Source organism: Cheilinus undulatus, linkage group 11 (assembly GCF_018320785.1).
Source record: "Cheilinus undulatus linkage group 11, ASM1832078v1, whole genome shotgun sequence".
Taxonomy (NCBI): domain Eukaryota; kingdom Metazoa; phylum Chordata; class Actinopteri; order Labriformes; family Labridae; genus Cheilinus; species Cheilinus undulatus.
In genome coordinates this window covers 14,084,444-14,104,381 of record NC_054875.1, presented here as the reverse complement: position 1 = coordinate 14,104,381, position 19,938 = coordinate 14,084,444, and the positions used below count along the sequence as shown (strand labels likewise).

Genomic DNA, 19,938 nt, shown 5'->3' with positions numbered 1-19,938 from the left:
TGCCGTTTGTTACATTCACGGACCGTAAGAAATATCACAATCAAAGTTTGAAGACTTTTCATATAGCTCGAAAAAGACTATTCGTCATTTGTGTTCTCATAACGTTATATTGTATATGTATATATCGATCATGTTGTCCTGTTATCATAATAGGACTAAAAATTACTTCAAATAACTTATAGATTCACAGAGCATTGGGAATTTAACGCAGACCGGCTATGTAACCTGTCCTAAAACAAGAAAATTCGTAATTTTGATTGTCAAAGAAAGTTTCTAAATGAATAAAAATCATGAAATGATTGGGTTAGCAATATTCTCTACTATGAATGTTGATTACTGCTGTCAATGACAATATTTTACCCTGATACGCGAAGGCAACACAACTCGACGACAAAGGGTCACATGGTTGACTTTAACCAATTAAAGGGGCAGAATGCTTTTCCTAACCAATTGCCATTAAGAAAGCCCAAACTATGCTGTGATTGGTTACTGTCCACACGGAAGACAGAACAGAAACACATGGTGACTACATTTCGGTTTAAAGATGTAAATAAAGGCATTTTTTGGACTTTTTAAATACATTTATGTTTTCTGCTTGGTCTATTTGGGTTCAGAGTTTGTGGTTGCATTCATGTTTATCCTGAGACGCTATTTTCTCAGTTTTAACAGGCATAACCTGCTTTTAGCTTATTTTGCTAACTGAAACGCTATGTCTGCTTTCCGTATAGACTTTATCAGCATACTTCTGCTTAAAAAGCCAGCCTACAAAATTCATTTGCTATCTTTTCTGACCCATTGTTTTAACATGTGAGTTTAATTACAGTTATGGATTATGTGTTTCAGGCACCATTCATTATGTTGTTTTGAATGAAACTGTCAATCCTTAAGAGGGATGGAGACGACAGTCCTGGTAGCGCCAGTCACAGCTCTGGAGTTTCTTCAGGATGCATTTCTTCTGACAGGTAATCAGTCTTTTTTTAGATAAATATATGAGGTAGTGGTGTTTTAACGATGGCAGAATTTTTCAGTCACATTGGCCAAGCCATAGTCTTTTCAAATGCAAGGGAAGAACAAGATTTGATTGAAATCGGGTGTTGTCTTAAATTTTTTGGATGGAGAAAGGTCTACTTTGCTTTTTCATATTGTGTTAGCGTGAATACTGTAAAGTAAATAACACACCTTAACTTAATATTGAACCATTATGTCCTGGCAGGTGAGGGTCCAGTCTTGAAAGTGTACAGTCTCCAACCACAGCCTAAAGCCTGTACCTCCCTAAGTGTGCTCCAACACTGCAGAATCCATGGGATAAGACTTAAAGATCCATTAGCTGTCCCAGTGCCGAGCCCAGCCACTGAAACTTACGAGGTGAAGAATGATGGTCAGTACATGTCAATGTCCTCTTTGAGTCAGGATATATATATAAAAAAAACTATTTACCTGCCAAAAGAAGTGCTATGAGGTCAAGGTCAAACATCAGATATATTTTTCTTTTTCCACTTATTTGTGGTATGTAAGCATTGACTAATCAATCATTTTGAAAGCAGTTAAGATTAACAAGTGATTCTTGATTTGATTTTTTTTCTTTTGAAGAACTGTCCTGTGTTTGCTAATATAGTAGGTTCTTTCATCATGGCAGTTCTCTGTTAAAATCATTTTGAGTTGTCAGAAGACTACCAAACCACCAAGCTCAAGTCCATTTACCCATCATCATTTATTGCCTAACACTTCTCTTCTCCTTTCATTTTTCTTTCTGCAGGGGCAAGCTTCTATAACCTAGCAGTGTTTGGAGGCAAGGCTGTTAGACTGGTTAGGCTCCATGTGAGTTTTGGGGATGAGAAACATCTGCGATTGGAGATTTTGGGTCCCCTCATGGAGCTGCAGGACTGGGTCCTTGATGCCCGCTGGCTCTCAGGAGACAACCCCTCCCTGCTCTGTGTGGCTGTAGCCCATAATAGTGCTCTACTTCTGGATGTCGTTTCAGGACATGTCCTTGAACAGCACTCTTGTCTGGAGGGATGCCTGCTGTACTCTGCCCTCCTGCTGGTACATGAATCCTGGGAAGACACCGTCATAGTTGGAGGGACAGTTTTCAACCAGCTGGTTCTCTGGAAGCCTGGAGGAGGAGACAGATGTAGCAATTCTGAGCAAAAAGCTCCAGTCGAGAGACGCCTGCTTGGCCACACTGGGGTCATATTTAGCATCTGTTATCTCCAGGAGAAAGGATGGTTGGCTTCAGCCTCTGATGACCGCAGTGTGAGGGTGTGGGGTGTTGGTTTGTTAGGAGGGCCGGGAGGGATGTGTGGAGACTTGAACCCAGCTTGTTTAAGAGTCCTTTATGGACATCAGGCGAGGGTCTTCTCTGTGCATCTCTCCCCTGCAAAAGTGTTCAGTGCTGGAGAAGACGGGGCTTGTTTAGTTTGGGACTGGGCTGGTGGGGGCAAAGTGGTCCGGACATTGAAAGGACACAAAGCAGGGGGAGTTCGTGCACTTGCAGTGAGTGTGGGAACAGGAAACAAAGACAGATGGGTGGCTACAGGTGGGGCAGATGGAGGTGTGAGATTATGGCGGGTGGAGGGAGGTCAGTTGAAAGAGACAATGGAAGAAGCAGTGACTGACAAGTTAACTGATCTTAAATTTCCCGGCCAAGGCTTGCCTAAAGAGGTTTGTTTAGCAGGGAAAGAAGATGAAAATGCAAGTTGGAGTCAGAGTAAATTTGTGGTTTGCACTGACAAGGGAGTAGTTCACCAGTATAGGGATGGGCAGTGGGAGATAGTGTGGCAAGGGTCTACTGAGTTTCAATCTTATTGTGTGATGGAATCAGTCACTGTCAGAATGAAAGACTCAACAGCAAAAGTTAGTTTGTGTGCTGTGGGAAACCTCACTGGGTCCATACAGGTCTTTCCCATTTCTCATCCTCAGTGTGGGATTCTCCTGACAGGTGCATCAGGGAAAATCCACAGTCTTATCTGGCAAGAGGCAAAACAAGGCTCATATTTGCTAGCATCAGGAGCAGATGGACTTGTCTATCGTTGGTGCATAAATGTAGAAAAAGATGAAAATAGTTCCATGACTCTTGATGTAAATCCCCTTCCTCCTCTCCTTCTTCCCTCCTGTGCCAAGCGCTGGCTGACTGCGGCAATGCTCCTCCATTTCCTGTCATGGGGGCAGCTATGGGTCTGTGGGGACAGAAGAGGATCTCTACTTTTGTTTCAGGAAGAAGAAAAACTTGAGAAAACCATGTGTGAGGGTATGATGAATGACAGGAGCCCTGGACTAAAAATTATGGATGAGAAAGAAAGCGTGGCTGACCTGGCACTTAAGCCACTGAGCTGCTTGTTTGGAGTGCATGGAAAACAGGGTGTTACGTCAGTGTGTGAACACCAGGGACTGCTTTACAGCACTGGCAGGGATGGATGTGTGAGGGTCTTCAGAGTGCATCAAACACCAGATATACCTGAAGAAAAGGGTCATGGAAGGAATGTAGAGAACAGTGGAGGACTTCAGCTGGAGGTACTCAGAGTTCAACGGGCCTGTAAAGGAATGGAGTGGCTGGAGAGGGTTCTGTTCCTTGAACCTGACATTTTAGTTGAAGACAAAGAGCTCAAAGGGGAATGTGAGAACCATCATATGACGAAACATTTAAATTTGACTGAAAATCTCAAGGAAAAAGAAGACGATACAACAGAAAGCAAGGGAAGGGAAGCCAGATTTGTCATCGTGGGCTTCCATGCTGTCCAGTTTGTTGTCTGGGATCCAGTGAGGCAGGAGAAGCTGTTATCTGTGCCTTGTGGTGGCGGGCATCGCTCTTGGAGTCTCTGGCCATCTGACAAAGGGGTTTGGCCTGGTTATGGAGCTCTGGTTTTCATCAAACAAGGGGCTGTCCTGGCTTCACAACCCCCAGGAGAGGAACCAAACCAGGCTGGGAAGGCAGGAAGCACTGGAGGACTGGGGCTGAGGGAGGGTGTCCATGGGAGGGGGATTGGGTGTGTATGCAGGCTGGGGAGGATAAAAGAAACTAACATTCAAGCAAAGAGGAAGGAAAATGAGACAAGCATTGAGGGAAGAAATGGAACGAGAGAGGGTTTTTGGGAGATAGTGGTGACGGGTGGAGAGGACACCAGCTTAACAGTCCTCGCAATGCATCCAAACTCTGGCAGCATCAAAGTTCTCTCTGTCATTACTGACCACATCTCAAGTGTTCGGACACTCACAGGGATAACACATCCAGAAGAAGGAAGTGAAAACCCTACTCAGTCCCTCTCTGCCCTGCTTGTGTCAGCTGGTGGGCGAGCTCAGATGCAGTGTTATCGGCTGTTGATCTGCTGGGATGCACAAAGACTGGCTCCATCCTGTCAGGTGATCCAAGTGGCAAGTCACCGATTGGACGAGCAGTGGGAGAGACGAAGGAACCGACACAAAACGGTGAAAATGGACCCAGAAACCAGGTAGGACAAACAAACAGAAATTATTATCTCAATTATCTAAGACAGGGGTGTCCAAACTTTTTCCACAGAGGGCCACATACAGAAATATATTAGGATGGTGGGGCCACTTTCAAATCGCTATGAGGATTTTAAAGTTAGTAAGACTAATCCAGTGTGAGTTAATACATGCTTAGCGACTGAGTATGCCTAAATGGCTAGTTAATGGGCAAATAGAAAGTCATTTTCAGGGTTTGGGGAGCCAATCAGATTTGGCTCTGCCCCTGAAAAGTTATTGATGCTGCTATTTGCTGTGATAATCCATCAGGTTGTCATTAATCAAGATATCTTCTTGACAAAATGTGTGTTTACAGATTTAACATGGTAGCACTGCTTTGTGCTGAAAACAAGAATTTCAATACAGTTAAGCACAAGCTTCATGTTTTAAGGTGGGCCATATTTAATTTTATCTCTAGAATTTGCTGCAGGCCAATCAAAAATGGGCTGCGGGCCGCATTTGGCCCCCGGGCCATAGTTTGGACACCCCTAATCTAAGGCATTCTTGTACTATATTACAGCTGAAGCAGAATTTACACATACGTACACTAATATAAATCTACTTTTGATCCTGCTTTACCGGTTTTGTGTTTATATTTTCAGATACATGTCTGTTGTTGTGGTGGATGAGAGGGCTGATTGTGTCCTTTTGGCTGTAGCCTGCAGTGATGGAGCTGTAAGGTTGGTAAAAACGCTGGAAAATTAGGGCCTGAAGACAAGTGTAACAGAAGTAGTGTCCTGTTACTGGTTTCCATGTATTTTCACTTCCATTCTCGTCTTTTCCAGATTTTTCTCTGTCAGCGAAGTTAAACATCAGATTGAGTTGTTGTGGGAAACATTTTACCACCAGCGCTGCGTGCTCAGTGTTGCCACCTGTCACCTGGAGGATAAACAGGGCAACAGGTAATCCAACATTTATTTTAGTTTTTCTAAAATTAGATCAAATCGCAATATGACCTGCTGCAATTTTCAAATTGCAGAAGGTGCAATACTTCTGAAACCTGAAATTTGTGTCAAAATGCCAGTTTAAAACTTTTTGCAGCAGCAGCAGCAGAGATGTTATGCATTACATTTCATGCAACCATTCAAGTGAAATTTTTTTTTAGAAAAGTCTACAAAAAATCTTACCTTCTTCATTTTTGCACTTTTTCCTCCTAAAATATAAGAATGACAAAAAAAAAAAATCATTTCCTTCAACAGAACAATTCATATCCACACGAGTAAAAATAGCTTTTTTTTTCAAATGTTTAATTTAATATTGTGTTGGTTACAATATAGAATAACTTATTTCTTGTGTGTTTGTTGGAAAATACATTAGATGAGGATCATACAGAATAATCGCACATCAAATCAAAATAGCGGGGGGGGGGGGGGTCGGTCGAAATTATACAAATTTTGTTCATTTCAATTCTGTTTCTTCTTAACACTCTCAGCAGTGAACTTTGGTAATTTCCCCTTCATTTCTGATAAATTAAACATTACTTTCATAAGGCCAGGTCAACAAAAGTAATGAAAATAAAGCTATTTAATTAAGTGAGTAATGGAGAATGTATGTAAAAATATATATGAGCATATTTTCGTATATTTAGTTAATTAGTTACCTGTTTCTTATATACTATGATGTCTCACATAGTGTCAATGGCCTGAAATTATAGAAATTACTTTGAATTAACAGATAGTAGTAATGCATTTTGCATACCTAAATCATTATGATTACAAGAAAAAGAAAAAGTGGTCAATACCATAAATCTGGTCACACACAGTGACATCCTTTCTCTCTGTTCATTCATCACTAAATGAAACAGATTTTCTGCACTACATGGTTTCATGGTAAGAACTCAGTGGACTTTGAAGGGTGCTTTCTAAACTTGAGCTGAGGAATATTCTGGGCATAAAAATCTGTAGTTGTTTACATAATTTACATTATTCTTATTGTTGCAAATGTGAGCTCCTGTGTATTTTTTATCTGTGACTAGTTGTTGCTATAGCTGTTGTGTGGCAAGAGAGTTTTTTTTTAATGAGAGACTGCAACACATCAAATACAGTGCATATTAAAAATTCTCAAATTCAAGCCGTGTTTAAATAAATACTTCCCCAGGGATTTCTGTAAGCGCCAGCTATCAGCCAAACACTACTCTCTTAATCACAGCCAGCTATCTTTTTTCTTTTGTTGACTTAAAAATGGTTTGACTGACAAATTGCCAAGCACTTTTTCTTTACATTTAAGATCAATTTCAACTGTGTGTCAGCATAAAATAAAGTAATTTTAGATTAAAAATTGTTTGTTTCTATTTAAACCTAAAACTAATCTTGTAACTTTGGGTAAATCACCAATTATAAGTATCTTCAGTGAGTGGCTGTTATTTAAGGCTTTTGACTTTGGTTTTAATCTCTGAAAATCTTCGTAGAACGGGAAACACAATTCTCTCATGAGCTTGTCTTTTATATTATTAGAATTTGAAAAATAATAGAATCTTGCAAAAGTGTAAGCTTCATGCATAAAGTAGCTGAATTTAGTTGATAGCCATGTTTCCTGGCTTCATCATATTGACGTGCCCACTTCTTGCACGCATTATCATTTATAGTTGCACATTCTTGCTGTAGCAAAATCTTTACTTAGAGTCGCTCAGCCAAACTTTTAATTGCTTACTGCAGTCCATCATAATCTTTTTCTCACAACTTTGCTGAGGTACTGCATCATAGTGGTGTAATGTTTAATCAGCACAGCAGATACGATCAGATAAATACAAAATAGATGGATTGCAACCTTTTACTGAGGATTAACCTTGAAAGATTCATGCTGCTGCTAAGAACTGAAAATTGAAACTGTAATTCAGGGCCTTCTTGAATCTATCAATGTCAGAAATTTAGAAGTGGTTTTCGGGTTGGCACTTGATTCTTGATGCTCTTTCCTTGAAATGGGTAAATGTTGCATCTTATTTGTAGTCTTGTAGTAAAGGAACCCATTAGAATTTTTTTCAATTAATTGTAAATATTTGAGGGAAAGTTTTTGAGTAGAGTTGTGGCAGATTCTTTTACATTTGTCTCTTTGTTTGGGGCATGTTTGAAAAAGCAATGTCACATCTACACATTTGTATTACTCTTTGTTTTTCTCAGGTATAATTTGCTGTTTACTGCTGCAACAGATGGCAAAATTGCAGTGTGGGATTTCACTGATGTTTCTGTCTTACTGACAGACACCTTGAGCAATACCCCAACTCCAACAGCCCCCTGCCTCGTCATTCCCGCCCATCAGAGCGGCGTCAACTCATTGGCTGTCTGGAAAGAGAAATTAGAGCTACAAGAAGGTTGTTGCCTGGTAACTGTTGCTAGCGGAGGGGATGATGGGCAGCTGACAGTGTCCACAATTAGGGTGCAGTACCCAGAAGAAGGAAAGACTGGGGGCAGCAGAGGGTTTAATCAGATTTCTGAGCCTGTGGTTTCCCAACAAATCAAGTTCACAACACCAGAGCAGCTTAATCTTGACCTTCACTTGCAGTCCCACATCCTGCTGGCTCATGCGGCCCCTCTGACTGACCTGAAGCTCCTCAGACCGGGCCTGCTGGTCTCCACTTCCTCAGATCAGAGGGTTTGCCTGTGGAGGGCCAGCAGTACTATTATCAGCCACAGTGGGGCAGTGTGCTCTCATGTTGCAGACGCTGCTGGACTCTCTGTGTGGGAAGGGGAGATTACAGAGGAGGAGGAGGAAGATAAAACCAGGAAAACAAGGTCTGAGTCTGAGGAGGAGATTGCCATTTCGAGACAGAGAGAGCAGAAGACGGGATTAAAAATGATGTGTGAAACAGGTGGGAGATTCAATAAGGATAAGGAAACAGCTGATGAAGCCAAGAGAGGAGAACTTGTTGAAGACATGAGAGAGACTGGTGACCCAGTTTGTATGACCAGTGAGAAAAGGGGAGAGAAGACAGCTGGTGAATATGGAAATCAGATGGGAAGTGGCATTATGGGTAAGACGCAGAGTGAGGTGAACAGTGAGACAGGTGTCATCAAGAAAAAGACAGAAAAGATGGGATGGGTGCTGGTCTGTGGACAAGGATTTCAGCTCCTAAGAGTTAGACGAAATAAGATGAACGCAGACATGGGGAATACTGAAAGAGAAAAGTGGGTGGATCACAAAGTTAAAGTGACTTTGAAAAGAAAGCCAACATGAGTGGAATCAAAAGACAGCAGAACTCCAAACAATGACAGAAATGTTTATGGATTCCTGTTAAAATCCTTGCCTTTACTTTCCAGATCAATTCATGGATGCTTCTTTGCAGTTGGTTTGATATCAATCACAGCCATCTTGTTTTAAAAATACCTCGATTTTTCTTGAACCTCAATATAAAAGATTAAAAAAATGACTGGCCTGACCCATATGAGGCCAGTTAAAAATCTGCGGCACCTGTGGCACCAACTATGCTCAAATTCTGTTTAAAGTTATGTTTTATAAGTCTAAACTTAACCTCATTGACACAGTAGACTGCAGAAAAATATTTGACCAAGCCTGAGTGATAGAAGCCATTTGGTATGGTGGCTTCCATGTTGAAAATACTGTCTTCAACTAACATTCAATCAACCTAGTAGAAAGACAGAGGTGGGTCTTCATCCTCCGCTAAAACAGCTGCATTGTGCCTGCTTGCAGTCGAGTCAGCCAAGCCCCTATTAATTCATTATTCAGTATCCTTATTTTAAATAAGCAGAGTAATAAAACAGGCTTCCTTCACACATTTTGTGCCCATTTAAGACATAAACCAATCCAACCAATATGTTTTGAACCAGGCTGGAAAAATGTTTATTTCTGGTGTAATAATTGGCATATTAAAGGTGCAGTGTATAATATTTAGCCTGGTAGCATTTTGCTGTACAAACTTTGTAGAAATGAAACAGAATATTCATGAGAAGGCCAGTCTAAATTAATGTTTAATTACCTGAATATATAACATATATTTTTTGATTAACTTAGGACAAGCCGTTATACATACACAGAGAACGTCCCCTCCATGGTCTCCACCATCTTGGATTTTGCATCTTGTTGGTTTCTACAGCACTATAGAAGGGACCAAAAACAGATTTGTATATTACTGTTACTACCAGAGAGTGAGCATCTCAATCTAGAATCTGATGGTTGGATGTTGCTAATAATCCCAATTTTACTCATTAAACCTTTAACAGAAGTGTGGATGTGACTTCTGGTGCTTCTGCAGCCAACCTTGAGCCAACACTTAACCGTATATGACTGTTTCATATATCCATTGCATGGATATATTTCAACTTCATCTTTAATACCTTCAAATATAGAGCATTTGGAAAGGGCACGACTTTTCAGAAAATTCTCAGAAGGTGATTGTGTGGACATACTGTCAGAACCACAAGTAGTTTATAAACAGTGGAGCTTGTTGATGGATAAAACTCATGCCATGGCCGGTCGTGAGAAGTGCAAACCATCTAGTGTTGCTATTTGACCTTGTTTAAATAGAAAATGTGGCCTAGTTCTGATTAAACTACTGCTATACTATAGCTATATCCAAGCTCATTTCTACATCGTCAGCAGCCATTATTATTATACAGTACAACTAACCCCTGACCATAACTTTTGCAAACTTATGCTAAAGCAGGTCAGGAGAAAAGCAAAAACATATTTTCTGTGAGGAAAGCCTTTCAGTGCTGTTCTTTTCTCTTTATTTTCTAAAAAAAATGTGGTAAAGTTGTGTTAAAACTGCCACTATACTACAGTTACACCCAGACTAATTGGTAATTGCTATCAACTTTCAATCCACCTAAACTCTGTCTGTAACTACCAACTCATTCTCCTCAAATGACACTGATTGGTCAGGTCTGTTTTCAGACCTGGCACAATCATTTTAGATGTAAACTTTTAAAGATGGATTTGCCTTATGACAGACATGGAAACCGGCCAATCCATCTGCTTTGCAAGGTAAGACACTCAATAAACTGCAGTTTTTCACTGCTATAGTTATTCCATTTGTAAATCCCAGAGGTCACTGCTTGGTTGAAACCATTTTAGTTGAAACTTAAGCTGTGTGATTGTTTGTACCACAGAGACATTCAGGTCATCTGAACCAGTAAAGTGTAACGTCTTAACTGAACAAAATATTACAACATAAATGATGGTTTCACTTCTTTTGACCAATCAGTGAAAAGCATTTACTAATGCAGTTCTTATAACAGTGTTGCCCTTTCTGTCAGATTTACTCCGAATACTAAGAGCTGAAAATAACTTTTGACTGACATTGATCAACATACAGCAACGAAAGTATCTTTCAAAGCATTGTGATTAGCATGTATGATAAGCACAGCCTACAGCCACTGTAAATTAACAACAGTTACACTGAGTGGTGAACTCATAAATAACAATAGCTAAAATTATATCTACTCTAAGTCCCAAGAAAGTGATAAAACACCCCTGAAGGATATAATCTATCATGGAGAATGCACTGCTGGCACAAAAGGCAGCTAAAAGATTCCCCGTCATCCTCCAAATTAGCTCACATTTCCAATGATACACCATGAAAACTTTATTTATGTAAGACGTCACACCTTCAGATAAGAAAGTTTGAACTTAAGCTAATATTTGAACTGTCTCAGCTGGTGCAACACCCTTAATGTTAGAATGTAAACTTTGTTTTCACATTCAAAACTGGCTATTTTTTAATTTGGGCATAGTTGGTGCAACACTCATCTAAGCTTAAAGTTTGGTTCGCTTTCCAGGCTGTGTGATTTTTTTTGATTGTAACTTTATGTAAAATAATGTGATAAATTTTACTTTTGTGATATTAAGAGAATGTTTTAATAAAGTTTATATCCTCCAGATTCCTTGATTTTAATTCATTTATTACAGTTATGTAAGACATTAATTTCAAAGCAGACCAATGGGGATTTGATAGCATAAAAAACTTGTAATTATAACCCCAAAAAACACACAAAAGCACCATTAATTATCTTAAGGGACAAATTTCTCTGACTACTTTTTAAGTTACAGCTTAACTCTAAATGTGAAAACTCATTTTCATTTGAAATTGCCTGATCTAGATATCAAAGAGGGTCTGGACTCAAGCTGCATATTCTGTCTGTGAAGCATGAAAGCATTTGAAGTACATCAAGGAAAATTGTGCATATTTTTGTGCATATTTCAAGGGAACATTAAAACCATTTCTGATGTGTTGGTGCCATCTGTGGCCTCAAGCAAAATGCACCACACTGAACAAAGATGGCTTCAGCAACTAGAGATATTTTTTAATAGAATGCATTCAGTTTCAACCAGTAAAGCTTGTTTTCTCAAAGAGAGCTCTGAGATTCAATTATCAGCCAGAGCTTTGCTTTACAAATATCCTTGTCAATAATCCATGACTATTTGAGAGACTTTTGTTAATACCTTAATAAAATAAGGATCTACTCCTCTAAAATCCCCTCCAGGGGTGTAAGAAAGGCACAGATCCAGGTTATCATTTTTCCTAAATTAGGAATGATCACAAAAGTATTATTCAAATAGAGAAAAGAAAAAGACACTAATAATGCTCAATGCAACATGTCAATCACTGCATGAGCTGGTAAGAGATGAATAAACTCTGCAGAGGAACGATTGCTCATCTTGTCCTGTTGAGCCCAACCCTTAGAGCCAAAAACTATGGAGGTGTTGCAAGAATATCAGAGTGAATAACAAATCTCAGAGAGTCAAATCAAGAGATTCAATCAAATTATTGTTTTTTCCCTTTAGTTGTCTTTTTTTTTTAACTCACAAATTAAAATAAACAGTTGATGAGATAATTGATTATTGGCTCTTTATTCGCCTCTCCAAAGGAAGGTGTTTTCTTGAGTTTGCTCTTGTACCTGCAAGAACCATGTTGGATTTTTGTCCTCAACATTTCATCTGTATTTATTTTTTTGCAGGAACTTTTTGACTTTTTGGTCTTTATTGACAGAGGAGGAAAGTGGATAGAGTTGGAAGCCAGGATGAGAGAGTGGGGGAGAGACATGGGGGAAAGGAGCTACAGGCTGGACGTGAACCCAAGTCGCCCAGGTACATGGGAACATCCTAACCACTAGGCCTTTTATAGCCAGGAAAGTTTCACTTTTTATTAGGCTAATGTTTCAGTTTGCTCTAGATTTAATGAAACCAAATATTGGGTATTTTGATGTTGAAATCAATTTCAGTTGCAGGATGAATGTTTGTAAAAATATTTGTGCATAGTTAAAGTCTTATGTCAAAATGGACTTCCGCTTATATAATGTTTTTCTAATCATCAAACCTCTCAAAGCCGTTTTTATGCCATAGGTCAACCTTCTCATTGGCAGAGGCTCCTTTGTAAAGTGGCCATCAATACATACTTTTCCTACTTATTCATAACTTAGCTCATTCATTTGCACACCACAGATGCAGCAGTGGGAGAAATCTAAGGTTAAGTACATAGAAAGCTTGAATGACATTAACCCAGGGCTCCAGACTATTTTTTTTTTTTTTAACCACCAACCCTGAACTGTGACAAACATTATTTGGCAGCCATGATATCAGATTTGCAGTTATTTGTATAAGTCTTAGGCATGTCGGGCATAGCTGGGCTTAATTGACACATGCTGCCAGTGTCCATCTCCAGTCTCCTCCTTCATGGCACAGGCTGCCAACTTCAACACAACCTTGGCTTTGAGGGAGGCCTAAAGAACTAGAGGCATCTCAAGTGTCGAGTCCATAACTGGCAGTCACAAGGTTACATCTTCTTCATTGGAAATGTAATTGTCCACGCAAACTCGTCTAAGGCTGCAAGGTGGCTCAGGGGTTAGGTTCCTGTCAGGGCCTTTCTGTGCGGAGTTTGCATGTTCTCCACGTGCATTCGTGGGTTCTCTATGGGTACTCCGGCTTCCTCCTACCACCAAAAACATGCCCGTTAGGTTAATTGGTGACTCTAAAATTGGCTGTGAATGTGAGCATGCCTGGTTGTCTGTCTCTATATGTCAGCCCTGCGACTGACAGGCGACCAGTCCAGGGTGTACCCCGCCTCTCACCCAATGACAGCTGGGATAGGCTCCAGCCCCCCCTCGACTCCACGAACGGGATAATCGGTATAGAAAATGGATGGTGGAAGCTCATCTGGTCCTGCCAAGCTCTCAGTCCAACACCCTCCTGGAGATCCAAGATTCCAGCCTCAGACTCTACTCTCCCCAGTGGAGGTCCAGGATTCCACATTCAGGTCTTACTATCCCTCCTGGAGGCCAACCAGCTTTTGTGCCCAACTCTCCCTCCTAAAGGTTAGAAATTCCCACTTATCACCCAGTTCTTCCCTCTGAAGGTCCAGGATTTCAGCTTCAAGCCCAACTCTCCCTCAAGGATTCAGGTCCAGCTGTGTGTCCTGGAGGTCGAGGATTCCAGGGAAAAGGAGTACTCTCCCTACTCATGGTCCAGGATTCCAGCTTCATCCCCCTCTCTCCCTCCTGGAGGCTCAGGAGTCCAGATTAAAAGCTGGACTGTCCCAACTAGGGGTCCAGGATTCCATCTTCCATCAGGCTGCCTGCTTAAAGTCCCACACTTCATCCTGGAGGCCCAGGCTGCCAGAATCAGCTGGTAAATATTCTCCTAGAGGGCCATGACGTCCGCTGATTCCATACTTCATGTCTGGACAGGCGGACAGACAGATGACACTGTGACTGTGTGTTTGTGCCTGTGTAGTGTTTTTTGTCCTAAAGCACGCTGAGAATCAGTTGATGTATGTTCTCAGGGCTAGATAGGGGTCATCGCCCATGAAGAGACCAACTGCAGGTATCATGAATATTTTAATATTTTTGCCTCATCTCAGATTGCGTTTTGTCAACCACCCATCTCAGTAACTGCCACTCAGAGTAGAAAAAAAGGAAGGACAAAGAGAGGGGAAGAAGGAAGCATAATGTCACTCTTAAGATGAATTATGTTTGATAAGAAAGGAGAAAAGAGGAAGGGGGGGCTGAACAAAGCTCCTATGCTCATTACCCCTGCCACTCATTAGAAGACCTTTCTCATGTTGGTTTCAAGGGAGAGAAACACAAAGCACCTGTGTAACCAACACGATCACTTACAATGGTGGAGGAAGAGGGAGAGAAAAGAGAGAGGGGAGCGTGAAAGCACCCGTGCTGACAGAGGAAGGGTAAGGCCCACAAGGGGGGTATTTGTAAGAGACACCTGCTGCACTGAGGAGAAAAGAGCAGGATAAAGACAGACAAGCAGAGAGGAAAAGGGAAACTACCGGAGCCCTGAGGCAGAAACATGAATGAAAGACAGATTGATGAATACGTGCAAGATGAGAAACGGAGGAACACCAGAATGTGTGTCTTGGATTAATTTATTTTTTGGCATAAGAATGTGTTTTGATGTTTTTGATCTGAAATAGTAATCAGCATGGGTGCAGAGAAGAAGTGACTTGTATTATAACTGGAGCTGCAATTAACACCTAAAGAGGTAAAAACACTACATTCCTTTTGTTTGGGCTGCATACTTTTAATTGAAGGAGTAAAATACTCAGCTTACATGTGCTGTCCATACATTTTGATTTATTCTTTTGAACTTAAACTATCAAAACATTAGTTTATTCCTGTACTGTACACATGCAGGAATATATTTTTTTCACTTGTCAAAGACTGTTACCTCTATTGTGATAGTAAGCCACTGTATTTCAAACGTTTATTACAGAAGAACTAGACTATTTTGTTAGCACCATTTGCAACAGTCAGTAATAGTCTAAATAAGTTTGAACCTTGACAGTCTGTTGTTGCAGGACCCTCGCTAGGTGATGTCACGTGAACGGTTGCCTCTTATTGGTTCATCTGGAAGTAAAACAACTGGTAATCCACTCATCACCAACTCACCTTTTCCTTTTATTTTAATTAAACACAAGATATTGGTACCTTAGGACAGGATCAGTGCTCAGTGAGGAAACCTCTCCCGTTGGTTCCCTCCTCCAATTACTGGTACCTTACTGCCAAGTTACATAACATGACTGCTGGTGGCCAAGAACACCCAAACAGCATTGCCACCTTGGACAAACAAGCTCCAGGTAGTGACAGCACTGATACTGTCTGGCCTGCATGGATAAAGTGAAGTAAGCTGAAAGATTTAAAAAAGCAACACATCTATGGAAATTTAAGAACGGATGAGAAACAAAGTTAGAGACATCTATCAGCCTGGAAAGGGTTACAAAGACATTTCTATGGCTTTGGGACTCAAGAGAACCATGGTGAAAGCCATTATCCACAAATGGAGAAAACTTGGAACAGTGGTGAACCTTCACAGGAGGGCTAGCCTACCAAAATCAATCCAAAGGTGCATCAATGACTCATCCAGGAGGTCACAAAAGAACCCAGAACAACCTGCAGGCTTTACTTGACTTAGCTAAGGTCAGTGTTCATGACCATGGGCATAGCTAGAAATTTTGGGCCTCCAGAAAGAATATTATCCAGGGCCCCCCTCAACTGGCAAATGTTGCATCATTTTTACAAAAACTATGCATTTTAATGTATTTTTAACCATAATTTCCCTATTTATGAGAAATATTTTTTACTATGGTTAAATTAAATGTACTGGCATTATTTCACTGTACTGGACTACACCATTTGACCATTTTTAAGGGAAGAGCAGGGCTCCCCCAGTATTTAATTTTATTTCATCTTATACAAATTTCAGTCTTTTGACCAATTCATTTAGTTACTTTTGATTTAATTATGACGCCATTAAGAAAAATAAATAAATGGAAACACACTTTTCATTGCAGGCTTCTCAAGGGCCCCTCCTACTGTGGATCCAGGTAATCAGTACCCTTTTTCCTCCCTGTGCTACGCCCATGTTCATGACTCAGCAATAAGAGAGAGACAGGGCAAAAATGTCAAACATGGTAGAGTTCCCAGTGCAAAACTGCTGCTGACCAAAAAGAACACAAAGGCTCATCTCACATTTGCCAAAAAACTTCTTGGTGATCCCCAAGACTTTTGGAGAACTATTTTGGGAACTGAAAATAAAAGTTTAACTTTCTGGAAGGTGTGTGTCCCCTTAAATCAGGTGTAAAACTAACGCAGCATTTCATAAATAGAACATCATGCCAACAGTCAAACATGGTGGTGGTAGTGTGATGGTCTGGGGCTGCCCTGTTGCTTCAGGACCTGGACCACCTGCTGTAATTGATGGAATCATGAATTATGTTCTCTAGACAATACTGAAGGAGAATATCCAGCCATCAGTTTGTGACCTCAAGCTCAAGTGTGCTTGGGTTATGCAGCAGGGCAACAATCTGAAACACATCTGTGAGTCCATGTCTGAATGGCTCAAAAAAACCAAAAGTTTGGGAAAGGCCTTGGCAAAGTCTGGACTCAAATCTGATTGAGATGCTGTGGCATGACCTTAAATAAGCCGTTCATGCTCAAAAACCCTCCAATGTGGCTGAAATAAAACCATTCTGCAAAGAAAAGAGGCCCAAATTTCCTCCACAGCGATGTGAAAAACTCACTGCTGACAAGGGTGGCAAAACCAGTCATTAGGTTTAGGGGGCAATTACTTTTTCATATAGGGCCAGGAAGGTTTGGATGTCTTTTTTCCATTAAGAAATTTAATCATCATTTAAAAACAGCATTTTCTATTTACTTTGGTTATCAATGTCTAGTATTAAAATTAATTTGACAATCTGAAACATTTTAGAGTGAAAAATGTAAAAAAAAAAATGAAATCAAGGAGGGGGCAAATACTTTTTACAGCACTATATGGCAGTTAAAGACAGCCGGGTGGCATTTTTCTTAAGAAAGTACTACAGTATACTTACACATGAACATGAAAAAGTTAAGCAAGATGAAATACTGCTATGTCAACAGGTGTGTGGATGGGGGAATGCCAAAACTGACACAACCTGAAAGTTCATAAAGAAACTTTAAGCATCTCTAAATATAACAGCCATAAAGCATATTTTATGTTCCTCTATGTTATTTGAAAGAATAATTACTTTTAGAAATGTAGAAATATAAAACATAAAGAAATTCCCTTTGCTATTTGATCAGATTTTTAAGCGTACCACTTCATGACAAAAGTTATCCCAGAGCTCTTTACATAAAAAACTGTTCCACACTCAGTTCTTTGATATGTAAATCCAACTTAAGCAAACACTATTAAACAGTGCAAATATGTATTTTCATGTTAAAACACTTAAGTTAAAAAGATTATTTTCCACCTCATTATTTTTTCCTCTTATCCCTCTTGTTTTACCACAGCCAAGCCTCCCCTCTCCTCCCCAGCCCTCCAACGCCCCCTTCAGTCTAACAGCCGAAAACGCAGCCAACAGCAAACATCAACCTCCTCTTCTCACCCTCACCCTGGGCCTGCCTCCATCCTCCACTCAGACACCACCATGACTCCATGGGGTGGACTGGCTTTGTCAGAATCTTCCTTTACATCGATCCCCCCACCTCCCCCTCCACGGCCTCCTCCTCCACCTCCTCCTCCCCCACCCCCACCTGCCCCTCAGCCAACACCCTCCAGCCCGTACCAACGTAGACAGAACGGAGAGATTTCAAGTTCTAGCTTCAACTCTGAGGTTCCATCTCCACCTATCATGGTCCCTCAGGATCATACAGGTATGAACATGACCATATCGACAAAAAATAAAAACCAGTATGTTCTAATGGAGAAAAAGTTACAAGGACATGCATTTACACAAAAGATTCTGTCACATAATTTATTTGCTCTGCAATGATACAAACCATACACCTTGTTCAACAGTATATGATCTGCATATAAGCAATTAAAACCTGGCAAACTGCTGTTTATGGCTTCTTTAGCTAAATAATCTAAAGTAGGTAACAGAAAACAACTAATGTTACAAAAATATGTTTTCATTTGGGGTTGGAATGTAAACTTGAAAATCCATTTGAAAGGCCATCATGAAGCATGTTTTTGAACTTCCATAGCTGCATAGTTAGCCGACCAGCATCTCATCTTACAGGATTATCTCACCAAGGACTTTTTCATTCAGACCGATTTTAGCCAAAATTCTTGAATCTTTTCTGAGTGACAAACTTATTTTTTTTTTTATTGACAGACAATATTTTATCTGATTATCAGTCAGTTGATGTAAAAATATGTGTGCAGTGAGAGCCGGCTGAAGGCTTCTGTTCTAAATATTGAAGTTAAAAGTTAAAAATGGATTGCCTCAGGGCTCAGTCTTGGATCCACTACTATTTAGACCAACACTATCAATCTATTGTACTCCTAATGTACACAGAGGGTGCAAAAATCAATGCAATTAACATTTTTCTAACAGGACTTTTTAATCAGAAACATCCCCCCCCATGTCCTTCTCTCTCAGGTGGAGGTAGAGGGTTCCGGCCAAAGCGAAGGGTTCTGCCCCAGCGTCGGGTACCACGTCCTCCCCGTCTCCCACCTTTGCGTCCCGTCACCAACCTCAGCTTTTCCCGGAGCTTCACCTTCTCTTTCTTTGAGCTGCCACTGCACCAGTCACCACGCCATCGTGCTGAACGAATCAAAAACCTCATGATGCTTTTGAAACAAATACACTACTAAAACATGAGTTCTGTAAGAAGTGGTTTCCAAGGAAGATGTATTTTCCCCAAAAGCATAGTCAGTTTCTTTTGATTGGGGTGGCTCAATAATGACAGTGACTTATGCAGGGGTGGACTGGAGTTGGCCTACATACAAGATAATGTTTATTTACCCACACTAACTTTACTGAATATAGCTTGACTAAACAACTAACATGAAGGAACCCAAAATATATTTGATTTCTTTGTAAATAAAACTTTTAAAAGTAGAAGCACAATAGCGAGACAACATACAGGCTACTATAAGTCCTCTCTGGTGAATTTAAAAGATGATGCTACAGTTAACAACTTTAAGTACTAACAAAAGCAAATATGCAATGCAAAGTTTGTTTGTTTTTTTAACCTAGATCCCCATTAGTACCAGGTGTTCTTCCTTGGGTATACTCATTTCCATGTGACAACATAAAATATAGAAATAAATAAAAATAAAAACCATACAAACATACACAAACCCCCAAACAACCAAACATACACATATCTACATGTATTTACCAGTTAATCTGTACATGCAGAAGAATATACAACACCACAAAAACAATAAAAGCTCCTTTATTGAATCTACCAACATCTATTGAATATTTTCCCAACAAAGAGCAATGAAATTTGACTACTTTTATGATTTTTAGGGAAAATGTTTAAAATTCTTTCTAAAACGTGATAATTTCTGTTGTAAGATGTAGTTTGGGATTGAGTTCCACTCCTTCATTGCTCTGTACATCACTATTTGTTGTCCGGCTGTTTGAAATTTAGGTGAAGTGAAACAACCTCCAACTGCACTGTGTCACATAATAACTCTGCGCTAATGACAGTTCTTCATGGCAAATTAAAGGCTTCTTTGTTGTGATATGTTTCTCATAAAACCATCAACAGGTACCCCAGT

General features: G+C 40.2%; 1 protein-coding gene across 2 annotated transcripts; it reads left to right on the top strand.

Annotated features, from left to right (window-relative positions):
• Positions 1-499: 499 nt before the first annotated feature.
• wdr6 (WD repeat domain 6) lies at positions 500-11,305 on the top strand. 2 transcript variants are annotated; one of them, XM_041798988.1, is made up of 7 exons: positions 500-522; positions 844-962; positions 1,214-1,378; positions 1,757-4,445; positions 5,082-5,159; positions 5,265-5,381; positions 7,596-11,305. In XM_041798988.1, exons 2-7 carry the CDS (start codon positions 893-895, stop codon positions 8,647-8,649), a joined length of 4,173 nt encoding a protein of 1,390 aa, XP_041654922.1. In that variant the 5' UTR covers positions 500-522; positions 844-892; the 3' UTR covers positions 8,650-11,305. The 2 variants fall into 2 exon arrangements, with proteins under 2 accessions (XP_041654922.1, XP_041654921.1); XM_041798987.1 differs by having other exon boundaries at positions 500-546.
• Positions 11,306-19,938: the final 8,633 nt, after the last annotated feature.

What these genes read in the sequence shown, in the direction of transcription:
- wdr6 (XM_041798988.1), top strand. Translation starts at nt 893, where the DNA reads ATGGAGACGACAGTCCTGGTAGCGCCAGTCACAGCTCTGGAGTTTCTT. An exon ending in TGCAGTGATGGAGCTGTAAG is followed by an intron (nt 5,160 to 5,264) that starts GTTGGTAAAAAC and finishes CGTCTTTTCCAG; the next exon opens with ATTTTTCTCTGTCAGCGAAG. An exon ending in GAGGATAAACAGGGCAACAG is followed by an intron (nt 5,382 to 7,595) that starts GTAATCCAACAT and finishes TGTTTTTCTCAG; the next exon opens with GTATAATTTGCTGTTTACTG.